This window comes from Carassius gibelio, chromosome A19 (assembly GCF_023724105.1).
Source record: "Carassius gibelio isolate Cgi1373 ecotype wild population from Czech Republic chromosome A19, carGib1.2-hapl.c, whole genome shotgun sequence".
NCBI classification, from domain to species: domain Eukaryota; kingdom Metazoa; phylum Chordata; class Actinopteri; order Cypriniformes; family Cyprinidae; genus Carassius; species Carassius gibelio.
The window spans coordinates 23,017,053-23,035,132 of NC_068389.1; the positions used below are offsets into that span (position 1 = coordinate 23,017,053).

Sequence of the window (18,080 nt, forward strand, 5' to 3'; positions counted from 1 at the left end):
CAAACTCTGAAATGAATTATATAATGCATTCGACTATTTCTACCACAACACCACCAAAACAACCAAAATATATTTTTTTTGCATACGTATGTGTTCTGTGTATATTTATTAAGTATACATAATTGTAAAATATTTACATGTATGTCTATATTTATATTAATGTAAACTATATTAAAGATATACACTCACATAAAAGGATTATTAGGAAAACCTGTTCAATTTCTCATTAATGCAATCATCTAAATCAACCAATCACATTGCAGTTTCTTCAATGCATTTAGGGGTGTGGTCCCGGTCAAGACAATCTCCTGAACTGCAAACTGAATGTCAGAATGGGAAAAAAGGTGATTTAAGCAACTTTGAGCGTGGCGTGGTTGTTGGTGCCAGACGGGCCGGTCTGAGTATTTCACAATCTCCTCAGTTACTGGGATTTTCACGCACAACCATTTCTAGGGTTTACAAAGAATGGTGTGAAAATGGAAAAACATCCAGTATGTGGAAAACCTGTAAATAAATAACCACTCATCACAACTGAGGTAAGCAGCAAAGCATTTGTGAAGCCACAACACGCACAACCTTGAGGCGGATGGGCTACAACAGCAGAAGAACCCACCGGGTACCACTCATCTCCACTACAAATAGGAAAAAAAGGCTACAGTTTGCACAAGCTCACCAAAATCGGACGGTTGAAGACTGGAAAAATGTTGCCTGGTCTGATGAGTCTCGATTTTCTGTTGAGACATTCAGATGGTAGAGTCAGAACATGGATCCATCATGCCTTGTTACCACTGTGCAGGCTGGAGGTGGTGGTGTAATGGTGTGGGGGATGTTTTCTTGGCCCACTTTAGGCCCCTTAGTGCCAATTGGGCATAGTTTAAATGCCACAGCCTACCTGAGCATTGTTTCTGACCATGTCCATCCCTTTATGACCACCATGTACCCATCCTCTGATGGCTACTTCCAGCAGGATAATGCACCATGTCACAAAGCTAAAATCATCTCAGACTGGTTTCTTGAACATGACAATGATTTCACTGTATTAAGAAGTCCCCCACAGTCACCAGATCTCAACCCAATAGAGCATCTTTGGGATGTGGTGGAACGGGAGCTTCATGCCCTGGATGTTCATCCCACAAATCTCCATCAACTGCAAGATGCTATCCTATCAATATGGGCAAACATTTCGAAAGAATGCTTTAAGCACCTTGTTGAATCAATGCCACATAGAATTAAGGCAGTTCTGAAAGCAAAAGGGGTTCAAACACAGTATTAGTATGGTGTTCCTAATAATCCTTTAGGTGAGTGTATTTTATATATAAACAACCTATTTTAATGAAATGTATACATGCATGTGTGTATTTATATATAAACATTATATACACAGCACACATACATATATGTAAACAAAAACTTTAATCACAAAATATATGACTGGAAAACTTTCTTCGACTGGAAGTCACAAAATGCAAAAACAATGCAGGTGCATTTTGAAATAGTTTAATGATTCATCTTGTAATGAAAGTCTTTTCAGTTTGACCCTGTATGAATTACCTTATGCAGTAAAAGGCAAAACAATATTTAAGCACTATAAATGTTTTTTCCACAAACTCAACTGTATGATTCCATATGAACCTTTTCACAGGCCTTCATATCTGAGCTTCTAACGTCTAAATGAAGCTGGGTGTTACCTTCTAACTGAACTTTTTTCCACAAACTGAACATAAAATATAGGGCTGTAAAGCTATTTTAAATAGTTTTAATTACATGAAATGCTGATTGATTAATCGCTAAATCATTGCACATGAATTCTGGCTGAATTCACTGCACTGAATAAACACCACAGAAAGTAACTTTAGAAAGAAATATTTCGATTCAATTTCTTTTGTGTGAATCACTATTTGTATGTAACAGAAGGTTCTGCCTACGTTGAGCACTCCAAATCAATCACTTACGATGTTTCATTTAGGATGCTGTCCGGGTGTAGGAAGTACACAATAGGGAGCTAACTAGGTTTTAGGATGGGGGAGTTGTGGGATTTTGAGGATCATCTCCTTCCTGTATTTGAGGTAAACAGCCAGTGCACGTCATTCTCCATATCTCCACTCATGTCCTCGCCTTGTGTTCCTGAGGCAGCCCCCGCTGGCAGTTGGTTTCAATCAGGCATTTTGGCAGGATGCATGCTGGCCCAACTGGGAGTTGTGCTGAAGACCGGATGAAAAGGAAGTCCTAAAAACTGTGGAACGACAGGTGGCTTCTTTGGCTGCTCTCTACCCCCCCCACCTCCACACACCTGCAAGAGTCCAACGGACCGCAGCCTGGGGTCCCGTTTGCTCTGTCTGACCAGCACGCGATTTACCAGAGTACCTCCTCCCTGTCTGTCCCCCCACCCCCGGCCCTCTGGATCAACATTCCCCCCTGACTAAGAAAAACACATCCCCGCTTCTCCTTAAATAGACTATTAAAAAGAGATTTCCTGCTGACAATGGTGTGTCAAGCCAAGATTCCGCATAATTTACCGGCGATCTGTCAATTTTATCAGCCTATTGATTTCAGCGGAGTGCGCTGGGCTGAAAGAAGACCTTTGTGTTCTCAGACAGGAAGAGTTTGGAAATCACTTCATACTTAGACGACAACCAAGACTTTTCAATCCATCCCTTTGGACAAAAGCCTGGACGAGTGCTGAGTGTTTGCTGATCAATATCATTTTCGTCTATTCTCTGACAATTCACAACCCTGTAGTGTCCTCTACGCAAATGGTGCATTTGCAAACACTTAACTGGCATTCTCGTGTCACTGTGGCAGTAAAAAAAAAAATCAGTTAAAAACTGAGGAAATGACAAAGACGTGTACAATGTACAATGTATAAGACTGTGACCTTAAAGGGATAGTTCACCCAAAGATGAAAATTGCCATCATTTCCTCACACTCACGCCAATCAAATGGTTGCACTGTAGAGCTGCAACTAATGATTATTTTTTCTGTCGACTAATCTAACGATAATTTTTTCGATTAGTCGACTAATATAACGATTATTTTTATTACAATAAATAATTAATCCAATGTTCTTTTTTTAAATTAGCTAATGAATCCTTTGGATAACTTCTAATATAATATTTTAACCTTTATTCATTTTCAACCAATGTGGTTGAAGTTTTTACAGTATAAAATAATAAGTGGCAAAGAAAATTATTTTACTATGGTAAATATGAGTTTATGATAGCGTTTATAATTAAACCACAGTAGCCATAAATTTACAGTTGTCTGAGACGTCATAAAATGTACACAAACCATAAAATGTAGTCAGGGTTCTGCTATGGTTTAGTATGGTTTCCAGAGATCTGGAGCTGATTCGGGGTAGCTCGGTGGTTTGTGACTGTTGTCGAGACTGTTGTCGAGACTGTTGTCTCGCGGCGCGCTGTCTTTTAAGGGGCCGTTCACATATCACGTCTTTTGAGCGCTCAAGTTCGTTCTTTCCAATGTAGACGCGCGATAAGCACCGCATCGAGTTAAAAACATCTAAACTTTTCAGAATGCCGCAAGCGCAAGAATATCAGACCTGAACCAGGAAGTTGGTGACCAGATCACACGGTAACCAGTTAAACCGTAACACCGGAGAGCGCCAAGATGTTTTCCTCTGAGGTGCTTGCGCATCGCAGTTGTGCTGCCGTGGTACACCATATCGTTTTTGCAAAGGGAACATTTTATTTGTCCTGTTTAAAGTATTCCCATACTTTTGATAACAGTGGTCTCTGTTTTTGTGATAGAATGCAACTTTCTCCATTCCCAGTATTCCATTACGCAAAATGTAAACAAACAGTGTGATGCGTCGACGCATTTCACGCACGTCCACGTATTTTTATAGTCGACGCGTCGTTGCAGCACTATTGCTCTGCCATGATTTGGGCCTAAAATTTCTCAAACATTTTGATAAAAACAGCTTTTTAGACTTAAATTTGGTGTAGGTTTTTCATTCATAAACTGTCAGTAAATTGCACATACAATTACAGAAACAGCAAGTAAATTCTGAAGTCAATTTTGAAAAAAGTCAATTTTGAAAAAATCTCTTATTTACAACTTAATTTTCTTGAAGTTTAGCTTTTTATTGCTAAGATAAAAACATAACATTAAACTAGCAGCTTCACAAAGTTAATCACAACATGTAATAAGCACATGTTTACAAACTTATTTAGCTCTGGTGCTTATGCAAGTTTTCTTTAATCACATTTTAATATTCCTATCACTTCCTGTTCTATATAAAAATTATTCAGGTACACATTACAACAAATAAATGCAGTTAAAATGTATTGATTTAACTAAACATTTTAAATTGCGAGCATTCATTTGATGAGTTCGGTTTACATTTTTGTGTCTTTTTTTTTTTTTTATTAGAAACTTAATGAAATTGTTTGAAAATTGGGAATTGGATATCTAGGATAAAACCTAAGATATTGCACAATCTTCTGCTCTAGCTGCGTCTCCCCTCTGAAAAACACACAGGAATACATTCGTTCAGTTTACAGCTCCAAATAGCTTACACGTTTGCTTGACTCCTGCCAGAGGGAGGAATTATTGGCCTGACTCTGATCTGGAAGGTACGGCGTGGGTGTGAGGTCTGTGTGGGGACCAATGGCTCCCAATGGGATACAGCCCTTAAGCCCCCCCCACCCCCCTTACCTTGCTGCATGTGCAACAGAACACCACCCACATTCACTTGAGTCTAATTTGATAAATCTAAAGAGCGGCTCGATCCAACAGATCCGGGAGAACAAAACCGCTCTTTGTGTTTTAATAGCACAGACGCTTTCGTAAAAATCCATGCCCGTGTCTGCCGAAGCAAAAAACATATTAATCATTCTCTTCCCTGAAATGCTCAAGCGAATGGCGTGCTGGGGGGAAAGACAAAGAGAAGCATAGAAAATACATGAAGAACAGGCGTAGATGGTGCTTTTAACAAGAACTCGAGAACACAATACAACTATGGTGCAAGAAAACACCTCGGGCCAACAAGGTACAGTTACTGGAAGGGGTCAAAGGTCTACGGTTTTGGTGGAAATGGTGGCTAGAAACCTCTAGGACTTAATTTTAACTGTATAAAGCCTACTGGATCATATTTGATACACACATTTTTTAAGGAACTCTACATAACCAAAACTTTGAGCACAACAGGTTTTTCAGTAATCTACTACACACCTTGTCTGATTGACAGTTTATACTTTTATTTTTAGCAAGAAAGTGTCTTTTTTTTTTTTTTTTTTGCTGAGAGATCTTTACTGGTTTTTACTAAGTAAACATAACAATAATGGTTTTATTGTTTGAAATATTTCAATACTAGCACTTCCTGGACAGAATCAACAAATTTACTTGATTATCCATATACCATTTCTTAGAAACATCTTGTTAAATTGTGAGTGTCTAATAGGGCTGATCCCTTAATAGTTGACTAAATGTTAATCGATGAGAAGAGGCTTAGTAGACTAAAATGTTTTTATGGTCATAAATAATCATTTAGTTACAGAAAGAAAAATGGTCTGTGTCTGTAACTAACGGTTTGTTAACGGCTGATAATAACAATATAAAATGTTCAATTAGTCGTCTAATGGCTTAATTGATTATTACTAGCCGTTGTGTGAGTTGGAGGCTAAGAACTCTCCAGCTTTTAAGAACAAACATAAGATATGACGGTTTCTCCAGTAGTAGGTGGAACTAATGCACGAAAGGCAATCTCATTGGCTGTTGCTCATCTGTTGCTTGCAAATCAGTTCCAGCGAATGTAGGCAATGTGATTAATATTCATGAACCCAGCAGCTCATTAATCCTTAACGTGTTTTATATTGTTATTAGTCTAAGTATTATTATTTAATCAGTATTATGGTAGTTATTTCCCTTTTTTTTTTTTTTTTACAGAAACACTGAATGACTCAAATTATCTTAAACACCAGCACCAGTCCAAAGTTCAGTTAAAATGACAAATATGCATTCATACACGGTTACCAAGTTTTATTTCTAATGACTAAAGTTCTACCATTAAATAATGCTTGACTATCATAATCTCATATTATAATGCTTGACTGACTGATGTTCAGAGTGTATGAGAGAAATCTTTCAGAAAGGGGCAGCCCTAGTATCTAATATCATACATCAGGCTTTTGAGGAACATTCATGTGTTTCGCTCTCAATCACCATTGCATTGTATTAGGTTTTGAAACTACAGAGCAATTCAAATAGAATATGAGCTTCATACCATGCTTCTTCATATTCTATTCATGCTATATGAGTCATAAAAGCCTGATGTTTCAAATGAAACTGAACAAAAACATATGCAAACATTTTTTTCCAGGAATTTCAGTGTTAAGTAGTCTTTTTGCAATGCAGGTTCATTTTTTTTAAGCTGGTTTAGTAACAATGCAAAGAAAGTGAATGATGGAATATTGACCAAGCAGGGATATCATTTCACTTGGCAAGCAGACTGTGACTTAGGAGCAGTGAGAGGTGCTGAACGCTCTGCAGAACCCTTAGGGTCAAAGGTGGAGGTGAGTTCAGGTCTCAACTGGTGCTGGGCTGCCAAGGGTGAATGGATACGACCCCCCGGTTCCCGTTTCATAAATTGATGTGAATTTGCTGCTTGAACAGAGAGCCAGGACCATCCCAGACGTCCGCTTGGGATGCCGAATTTTTTAAAAGAAACGTTGTCCAGGAAAAGCACGTTGACTGCTTTGATTAGCTTTGCGTATACAGGACCTTTTCAACCATTTCAATCTTGGTGCTTTGTAGATGGTCACTGCTCTCTAAATGTACTTACAAGCTGAGTGGAACTGATATTCAGGTATTCAGAGACAATGGGAAAGTGCTATTGATGGCTGGTAATAAAAATCTCCTCCTCCACTGAGAGTCTTGAAACCTTTCAATGCCTATCAAAATGGGAGCCTCCAATGGAAAGACAAAGGAAAAGAAAATAACACTGGTAAAGGTGGACAGCTAAGGAACACTAGGTCATATCAATGCTTTGCCGCAACTTTTACATGTAGCGACATAGAAATGCTGCCAATCCTAGTCATGAAGGGGGAGGTAAATGGGGTTTCTTCTAGGGCTGCATGATTAACTGAAATAAAACTGAAATGTGTTTCAGTGGGATTTTCAAATCGCAAAGGCTGCATTTTAATTAAATGTACGCACTGTGTGTTTCAGAGTGAAGAATGGCACTGTGTTCATTTACACATGAGCAGCTTAACATGCACCAGTGTTTTCGGTGTCTCGGTTTGTTGCTCCACACAAACTCCATCTCTGCATCCTCTCTGAGTTTGGGTCAACTTAATTTTCACTTGGAAATGCATCATATTGCATCATTTTGGCCAAATTGTACACCCCTATACAGACAAGCACAGTTAACCTGGAGTCAAAAACAAAACAAAAAAACAGTTATATATCACAGCTTTAGGGTCCCTTCCCCAAATTAGCCTTTAAAAGCCCAGAACTGCTAAAATTCAAGCTTTTTTTCCTTGCCGTAAGATTGACCGCAATCATTTGAGATCCCATCTGGAACTCATCAGTCCGGCGTTTGGAAATGGCCCAATCATGAAATTAAACTTCGGGATTACCAAAATTTAGAGAGCAACACAAATAAAATTCACCCCGAGACATATGCACCACGTCTTGGTTTTGACAGATTTCATATTTCCAAGGAGTGGGTGGCACAGATCCCCGGAGGGGAAGGCTGGGTTACCTCTTAACTCTGGAGCAATCTGGACACCTGACCAGTCGGTATTACAGGTTGTGTTTGTTTTATTTTGTATGGGAAAGCAAACAGGGCTCTTTTCTTCAGACGGCGTGGGCCGAAATCTTTCTTAAATCTCTGGGCGGAAATGACAAAGCCAGCCCTTACCTTCCTGAGTGAGATTTGACCACCTGAAGAAACTCTCTACACCGCAAAACCTCCTCAACGTTTAATTACTCTGACATCATTTGGGACTGGAGGAAATCGCTAACTAGATCCATCGAATGCTCACCCATGTCCTTTAGCTATAGCCAGACTCTTGCATTATAAGCCCAACCACATATGCAAATATCTGGCTCTAAATAAAACCTCCCAATTAAAACAAAACAGCTGCCATGCAACCACTGAGGTCAGCGAAAGTTTTGGAACGTGCCTGATTCTACGAAGACTGCAAAGGATGTAAAGTTTCCTCCACTTATGACAGCTCCTCAGTGGGTCACTGGACCGGAATCTGGAATCAGTCAGTCGATGTGATTAACAGACCTGACCTCGATCCGCTACCTGTCACTAGAGCTTTACGTTAGAGCCCAGAGAGAGAGCTCTTCTGAAAAACCTCAAAAGAGAATCACCCATCCATGGCTTAACGGCACACTGGAAATAAGATTTTAGCCGTGTGACTGCCAAGCAGATAGCAGAAACTGCACCCCCTATGGGCAGATAGCAGAATGACTTTCTGAAAAGTAAAAATAACACTACGAAAACATTAAAACCAGGACTGCGTGTCATTCAGAATTTACCTGAGAATGGCTTAATTTCTAATTCAAACAGTGGAAGACTGAGCGAAGAACTGCAACTTGAAATTAAACTTAAAGTAGAACTAAAACTCAAAGATATTCACATAACTAATTTTAGTTTAGTAGACACATAGAATGATAGACAGAGTGATAGATGGAATGATAGAATGACAGAACAATAGAATGACAATGACAGAATGATTGATAGATAGACAGAAAGATAAAAGTTTGAGCTCTTATCTTAAAGCTTCTAAATACTACTGGAATCAATCTGGTCACGTGTCGATTTCACTTCTTGTCCATCCATGAGCACCAAAAATAAAAGGTCATCAGGTTAAATGACATCACCACGTAGGTCTATCTGGTTTTATCACAACTTTCTTATAAAAGTACCCGCTTTACCTCCTGTTGAACACTAAAAACACACACATCTTTGGAGGCTACTGTGCAGGTCTCAGTCTTCGAGAGCGGTAGCTGCTTGGCGGCAGGAAGCTGAAGCTGCGGCCGGGAGCCAGAGCCCCTTTCCCCCTTAATTCCACAATGTGTCTTCATTCATCTTGAAGAGCACATGGAAAAGCCATTGCGGGGGAAAAGCCCCTTCCTGCCGGCTCTGTCTCGGACAGACGCTGCACTCTTGTGTATTCCCTCTTCACTCGGCTAACAGGAAATAGCCCTTTATTACAAAGGGGGACATGAGGATGAAAAACAGGGGATTTAGAAGTCTGGATTTTTATTTGTAGACCGCTTGTGCTGAGAGCTGCGAAGGGACGGAGAGGCAACCCAATCTGCCGTCTCCCGACAAGGGGGGCTAATTTAGCGCACGCCAAATGTCCACGAGACCACCGCAGATCTGCACGGCGCACGCAGAGACGTCTGACAACACCGCAGAGATCAGGCCTACGGCACGAGAAGTAAAAGACAAGACTGACAAGTTAATGAGATTCACACCTTCTCATCTCCATATGAGACAACTGAAGGACCGCAGGTTATAAGAGAGGAGCCACCTGTAGATGACCGGAAACACTATTAGCAATGCATTTAACATTCAATAGTGAATGTACGGCGGGACTTTATCTATTCCAGTGGGAGAAGGAAAAGGTCCAGGATTCTATAATAGTTGTCTAATCGGCTGTTGAAGACTGAAGACTAGTTTCTATTGTTTCATATGGTTGACTAGTTTGATTCATCCAGCTTTAAATTTTTTATATATATATATATATATATATATATATATATATATACACACACACACACACACACACATTATACAGTATATTTTACAGTGCAAACAGCATGTTTATGTTTCAGTGTGCTAATAATCCAATGGGAATTTATACAACGCGAGTGAATAAAATAAAAACTTATTGGTACATCATGATAGAGCAACACTGCAATATTCAATTTATTTTAGCTAGAAATGTTTTCAACTAAGTGTATAATTTCAAATAAATAAATTAATATTTAATAAATATTTAATTATTGTTAAATGTTTTTAGATAAAAAAAACATAACATATTTGGTTAAACGTACAGAATGTTAGTGTGTGATAATGTTTTTTTTTTTTCAAACATTTTGTAATCTTGCAAATGCTATTTTTGTTGATCACAAAAAGTCAAGAGAAAATATGTGTTAAGACTAAAACGAACAAAATACTGACAATTTAATGGACATTTAAATCAAAATATGCTGATACTGAATTTATTCAGTATCAGCCTAAGTCAATAAAATATATGAATACATAAGTAAAATGAATACATAACATAAAATACTGACTAAATTCAAAAGACATTTACATCAAAATATGAAAACTATAAAACCATAATTAACATTACTGCATTTGTCATTTTGAACATTATTGTGAATTAAACTTATTTAAACTGAATGGAATAAATTGGACTAAAATAAATGAATATTGCATGTCAAAATATTGACACTGTCATTAAAATATGAAAACTTAAAACTGTAAAAACTACATTGCAGCATAGCAAAACTCTCTCCAAGAAGGTACATCTCTAAATTCATTTAAAAAAAAAACACACACTTTTGTAACAAATTCATTGAGTTCAATAGAAAATCACTGCTGAAATCGACTCCTATGAGCAAGCCACCTTTCCTTGCTCTTTTACGATAACCCTTTTCACCAACTAAATGATGGTAGTCAGTGTTCCTGATGTGTTCTGAATGACTACGAAGGGGTATTAAAAAGTCACTCTGAAATCGGGGAGCTACCCAAGAACAATAACACTTCTGCAAAACATTCCTGGTCGGTAGCAGATTGCCAAGAACAGTTTTGGATGGCTGCTGTGTTTAGGTTGCATGGCCTGGCAAATTATCCAGACCGCATTGTGCCAGGGTTCAGCGGTGTTCAATGGAGCATGTAAATTAAAGAGCTGAGGAGGAATTCTTTAATGGTCCTACAAGTAAATATGAGATGTTACAGAGCTCCTTACTGCAGGAGTGCATCACGGCCTCCCCTCAAAAAAGCCAACAGAGACATTACAGAAATGTGGTAACGTCTGACAGGGGTAAGGGAACAGTATCAAGTACTGCGGTTCAGACACTTCCAGCCTGAGGAACAGGACAAGAATCTTTTTCCTTTACATGAAACATTACACAACTAACCATATTACCCTCTACGGAACAATGAAGTAATCATGTCTGTGCAAACGAAGCAGAAAAAGCCACCGCTATATTAAGATTCACTTAAATCATCTTTAGTCTTCTTGTCATTCAGAAGTTATTAAGTGTCATGTCATTCAACAAACATCAATAATGGATTTCCATTATTACTCCTTGAAAAGAATAGTTGACCCAAAAATGAAAATCTGTTGAAAATTGACTCACCCTCAAACCATCCAAGATGTAGACTAGTTTGTTTCTTCATCAGAACAGATTTGGAGAAATGTAGCATTGCATCGCTTGATCATCTGTGGATCATCTGCAGTGAATGGGTGTGATGTTTTTATCAGCTGTTTGGACTCTCATTCTGACGGCACCCATTCACTGCAGAGGATCCACTGATGATCAAGCGATGCAATGCTAAATTTCTCCAAATATCTTTTGATGAAGAAACAAACTAATCTACATCTTGGACGGCCTAAGGCAAAAAAAAATTCAATTTGTCCTTTTTGGGTGAACCATTCCTCTAAAGCAGTGGTTCCCAACCATGTTCCTGGAGGCCCCCCAACACTGCATGTTTTCCATGTCACCTTAATGAAATACACCCGATTCAGATTATCAGCTCATTAGTAGAGACTCCAAGATCTGAATTGGGTGTGTCTGACAAAGGAGAGATGCAAAATGTGCAGTATTGGGGGGCCTCCAGGAACATGGTTGGGAACCACTGCTCTAAAGGTACACTAAAGTGTGACTTTAGCCTCAGCTGTCATTACCTAGACTAAAGCTACGTTCACACTGCAAGCCTTAGTGCTCAATTCCAATTCTTTTTTATAGCTTTTCACATTGCTGTTGTGGCCAATATCAGATTTCCAGTGTGAACAGATCATGGTTCTGAACTGACCAGGATGTACAAAAGAACGATACAAACAGGGTTTGCAGATCCCTCATGATTTGTTTGTAGAGTTGTCACTGTAATACACACAAGTTCTGACACATCATACTTCCACTGATTACCTTTCGCTACTGTCTTGATAACTTTGGATATGTAAAATCTTTGAAGTGTCTCCCGTCAGCTCAGAATTATGACGGATGTCGATCTAGACTACAGTGACGTAAAAGCCGCATGAAATCCGACATGACCGTTCACACTGCGGTCACATCGCAAAACATCTGACATGGATCGGATTTAGTGCCACATATTGAAGTGGCACAAATCAGAATGGAAAAGATCAGATTCCATGCAGTTTGTGCGGTTCATACTGTCATGACAAAAAAGGATCTGGGTCGCATGTGAGCAAAATAAATCTGATTTGGGTCACATTTGCCTGCAGTGTGAACGTAGCCTAAGCAACCTGAATAAAACTGACTCAAACTAAGAAAGTGCACTAAATGTGAAACTATGAATTCCTGCCATTTTAGTTTTTTGTGAAATGAAGATGGTATTTCACATAGTTCGTTCATAAAGAGCCCAAAATTCCCTTAAGTAGTCAAATTATGTGTTTGTTATGCATCCAAATAAAAGTCAAAAGAGTTGAAAGTCAAATGGCCATCTGGAAACAAATGATAGGAGGACGGCATGCAAAGGACATATCGTAACAGATGCAGGTGCGCCAACACCTGGACACAATGGTGATATTCAGGCTCGCTCAACTGGAAACTGGAAGTGAATGGAAATAAGAGTTGAGCACAAAAAAATATTTCCATGGATATTTCAGTGACCTGAAATGAAGAGACACATCGAACATCCAACAGTCTGAGACCAGTAGTGAACTATTCTTTTCAAACTGATTTGTGATTTGTGATCAAACTGAAGTGATGTTAGAAGTTGCATGAAAATTTGAGTGAAACACCTGAATTGACATTTATTTACAGCGCTACTGGAGCAGACATCAACAAAACCACAATTTGAAATCATTTTTACTTAAAGTGCAGAATCTTAAATATTCCATATTTAAAATCCAAAAACCTTGCTAATTTCTTTGTCAAGAAGAAATGGATAATTTTTTTCAAAATGGTCTCACACTTTCTTCCGGCTCCTTCAAACAATGGAAGAAACTTTCAGAAACTGTGTTATGGCAGTGGTGGCCGATATCACATTAGCACCGTTTTGTAGTTTCTGTAGCATTGTAACTATGATATTTTGAGATAAACTACATTTACCAAAGTACATTTTAAAAGTCAGTATTGTCTTTAAATCCCTCCCAGCCATGGAAAAACAGCTTTCAAACAAAATCGGACTCCGAGTTTTGAGATGTTGAGCTTGTCCTGGTCTGGACGATGAACAGATTCTTACCTCCTCATCAGAAGTGTCGTGCTCATACTCGTCCACCTGAGAGGAAATCTGGAGGCCGCTGTCTCTTTCGGACGCAACACTTTCCTCTCCTCCCTCCTTTCCTGCAGATTTCTTCTTTTTCTTTTTTTCCTTTGAATGTTGCTCATCGGTCTGTAGAAAAAAAAAAATAATAATTAGCTGTGATCGAAATCTTAGATTATGTATTCAAACATGGACAAATATTTTCTATAAACTGTATTAAATGCATTCTAAGAAAAATAAAGCCTCAAAATAATTTTTGAGTGAATCCCATTTTCAATCCAATCCCGATAAAGCTTTTTTTTTTTTTTTTTTACATTTCTTAAATTGTTTCCCATACCAGTTAAACTCACATTTGTAATGTGAAAAAAATTACTTATTTATTAGCGTTAATTGTCTAAATTCATGCATTTATACACTAAATAATAGTATTTGTTGTACTTTATGCAGATTTGAATACAATAAGAATTGTATTATGCAAATTTATATTACAAATGACCGCAAAAAATATATTTTATTATTTTGTCCAACCAAGGATTTTTTTCAATACCAATTAAATTCACATTTATAATGTGAAAAAAAGGTTCTCAGTTTCAAATCTAAAAATTAATCTATTTATATACTAAATTGGTGTGTGTTGTACTTTATGCAGATTAATAAAATAAAAATGACATTAATTTACATTAAAATATTAACAACAAAAATTAAGCAAGAAAAACTTGAATTAAAAACAAACTTAACATTTGAATTATTAAAAACAAAAAGTTTGCAGTACACCATAATAATTACAATTTGCATTATTTACACTGTTCTGTGACTAGTATATACCTTGCATAACTGTATGAAACTAATGAAATTAAGTCATATTGTAATGTAACAAATACTTGTTATTAGCATAGTAATGGTATGCAACTAGTATGTACCAGGGTTATTATAGCTAACTAAAACCATTTTTAAAAATCTGTTACATGAAGTAAAATAAATGCTAACGGAAATAAATGTGAAAAACAAGCTTATTTCAGCAACTTGCCAAAGCAACATTTGTCTTTTTTTATGTAGTTTGACTTAAATGTACACAAAGAACTAAAACTAACTCAAAAATAAATGTAACTATGCAAAACTTTTGCATATAAAGGCTTATCAAATTTTATTCCTGCAAAATTAACTAAAATGAAATGTGAACAGTTTTCAATTTGCGTTTTCAATCAATTTTTCAGCACACAAGTACATGCAGCCAGTTATTTAATGCTGTTGTAGAAAAACATACTTCAGTACAGAGTTTTCCAGACCCCGTCTTTTTATGGCAGCATGAGAGTCTACATGTTTCAGGTATACAATTTATCTCATTTCGCGCACAAACTTCTTCGGCGTGATTTACACGTGTGCCGTTGAGAAGCAGTCACCAGAACCTCACATCCTGCCCGAGACGCCAGGACAGTGGGGATGAAAGCTCACAGTACCGCCTGTTATTTACCACAGCCCATCAGTCACGACAAGGCCAAACAGACTGAAAACCTCCTAACAGGGTCGAGAGGAAGAACAGCTTTGAGCCGCCGCGTCTCCCACGAGCCCGAGATGGGGCAGGTGAGCAACCTGCACTGATTTACAGCTCCTTAACGTCCCGCTATCTCTTGGACTGCAGAGCTAAGTGAAACACTTCCTCCCCCAAGCCCAGTTAAATCCACATCAAGATGCTCGAGCCCCGTGTTCCGGAGTGCCTCGTGCAGCCCGAGGGACGGACAATTTTTCCGCTAGTGCTGAAGATCTAAAAACAAGCTGAAACAGAGTTTTGGAAAAGAAGGGTTGGGGGTATGACACCGGTTGCTCGGAGTCATTAAACCGCAGGCCAAATCAGGACGTGACCTGTTAGGATGAGCAGCCATATCAAATCCATTCACAAAGCATTTGCTTCCAAATACAAAATTGTGAGTATCACGGGGACCTTTGTCACGTTTCTCTCATTATTCTAGTTGATTCTTCCTTGCTTTGCAATTTGTAAGTATAAAAACATTAAAACAGATATTTGAAGTGTCATTAATTCTAACAAACAACAGTGAATCAATTCAAACTGTCTGTTGATCTATGAATCCAATTCGATTATTAATTTGCTAAACTCAAAAAACAGTTTATGGAAAAAAAATTTTTTTTAAATATATGGCTGGTTTACTAAGAATATATAGGCTATTATCATTTATCACTTTGTTATATTGCATATATAAACCACTATCATTAGCAAGTTTTTTTTGAATGAAATTTATACTTTTATTAAGCAAGTGTGGATTACATTGGACAATAAAGACATTTCTGTCACAAAGATTTCTATTTCAAATAAATGCTGTTATGAATTTCTCAAAGAACCCTAAAAATAATGGTTTATAATTAATAATCATAATAATTGTTTCTTGATCATCAATGGAGCGTATTAAAATGACACTGACTGAAGTGAGTAATTACTGGTACTGATAATTCAGCTTTACCATCACAGGAATAAATTATTTTAAAATATATTCAAAATGAAAATTATTTTAAATTTCACAATATTACAGTTTTTACTGTATTTTTGATCAAATAAAAGCAGCCCGGTGAGAACAAAAACATAACATAAAAAACATAAAAAACCTCTCACAAAGGTGTAGTAGGCTATTAAAATGCTTAAACTAAATGTTTTTGTACTGAGTTTGTGCATATACATTAAAAATGTATATATAAAACACTTACATGTCTTGATTTAATTAAACTGTGAAAAAAAATTGATTCTGAATCTTACAACAAATATAAACTAGCTACAAATAAAATGTCAGAATCAGAACTATTACAAGAAGAGATAAACGCAAAAAGTGATCAAATTAGAAAATGATTTAGCTATATAACCCAGGTCTAATCTGCCAATGCTCTCGGATGCGATCTCGCAGCTAACCAGACAGTCAAGGATCCGAACACACTCGTTAAAGTCCGGTTGTAAAAGAAGGATGTGGGGGAAGAGAAATGGTCATTTGACAGATGATTTGACCAGACAGAACAGAAGAGCTCACGCGGTGTGGATTCACATTAAAAACGAGCTCTTCACGAGGTCTGGCCATGGACTGAAGATGCTGCAAACAAACGCGTTCGAGTCTCCAAGATGCGAATTAGAAGAAATGAAAGCACTGACAGGCTTTTGGAGCACGACTTTTTAAATCGCACACACACTCCACGTATGTTTGCACAATAACGTGTTTTTAATGTCTGTTGGCGGACCGTCCCGGTTCCGCTCCGAAAGCCTCAAGTCGCTCATTATTCCGCTTGTTTCCTCTGAACTGCGGTTGAGTTATTGAGTGAGCTGCGGATGGAGCAATCCGACGCCACTCATCAACATTCACGCTAATACTTGATTAAGACCGTGGCCTCTCAATTAAAAACCTCAGGATCCGGAACCCTCCATCTGGCCCTCGCAAGACCTCAGAGGAGCAATTCACATGTAGAGATGGAAGCGGACCAGCCGTGTCTGGAGCGCGCGTCACGCGTAGGCGTGCGTTATAGCGAGAGAGAAAGTTTCAAGGTAAGACGAGCCCCTCCGGTCTCTTCCGCCCCCGTCCCGATGTCATCTCCCACCCACTCACCACGGCGCGAGCGCGGCTGCCGCTGGATCAAACACACTGCTGCAAGGGCGGCGGGACTTCTCCCGGGAATCATAACGTCTCTAGCAGCCGCGTTAACTTCTGCCTGGTGTGCATCACTCAGTCGCTTTCAGAAGACCCGCAACAAAAGAGCACAGGGGGGAAATTAAGGGGGGCGGATTATAAAGTTGAGACGGGAACAATACGTCCCACGGTCTCCGCTGTAAGGCCAGACAGAGAGATTTCAAAGCTGTGAATTTGATCTTGTCCCGCGGTGAGTCAGACACATCCGCGGGAGCGCAACACTTTGGCCCGGACTGAGCCTCACTCTGAAGGTGCTGCCCATACGATTCTGCTCTGATGTAAACCGCCTTAATGCTACACTAGCACACAGATCAGGCCAATTCTTATCAGCAGCCCACTTAACATTTACCAATTCACCAAAACATGAATAAAAAAAGAAAAAGAAAATGCTGTTTACAAGACTGTCGAAATATTTTATAACTTTGTAGATTCTGAGAAGTTTAACTCTGCAACTGTAAAAATAATTTACAAAACTTATGTTGCAATATGTTGACACTGAGGCATACATAGCTGCAAAATGTGTTATTTATACAATTAAACAATGTGAAACTCATGTGTTTCTGTTCTCTAGGGGAGTGAGGCATTATTTGACTGCAGTGATGTCTGCTATTTACAAAGATCACTGGTTTCTCTGTATACGAGTACAAATCGACTCACACAGAATGACGGTTTGACAATCGACTTCCTTCCCTCAGACATCCATTAATAAAGAAAGCAGCAGCAGGTTTGTGGAGCAGATAAGGTGAGATGCAGCCAGTGGCACTCACATTATCAGCGATCTGCCTTTGGGGGACGCTAGAGAGAAGTCCAGAGACAGCATCTTTTCTCACTCATGGCACTGAAGTGGAAATGAAATGATGTAGTAGCCAAAAAGTATTTGGACAATTAGGTCACAACTAAAAACATCTGAATGTCACTGCATTAGACAATAAAACATCAATCGAGTGTCAGCATCTCTGCCCAAA

At 38.5% G+C, this 18,080-nt stretch overlaps 1 protein-coding gene across 1 annotated transcript in view; it reads right to left on the reverse strand.

The window, feature by feature from the left end:
* The window catches only part of LOC127934968 (ribosome biogenesis protein bop1), a 72,176-nt gene that overhangs the window by 48,159 nt on the left and 5,937 nt on the right, over positions 1-18,080 (reverse strand). The window contains exon 3 of the mRNA XM_052532559.1: positions 13,418-13,567. Coding sequence (XP_052388519.1) covers positions 13,418-13,567 — 150 coding nt within the window. The remainder of the gene's footprint in view (positions 1-13,417; positions 13,568-18,080) is intronic.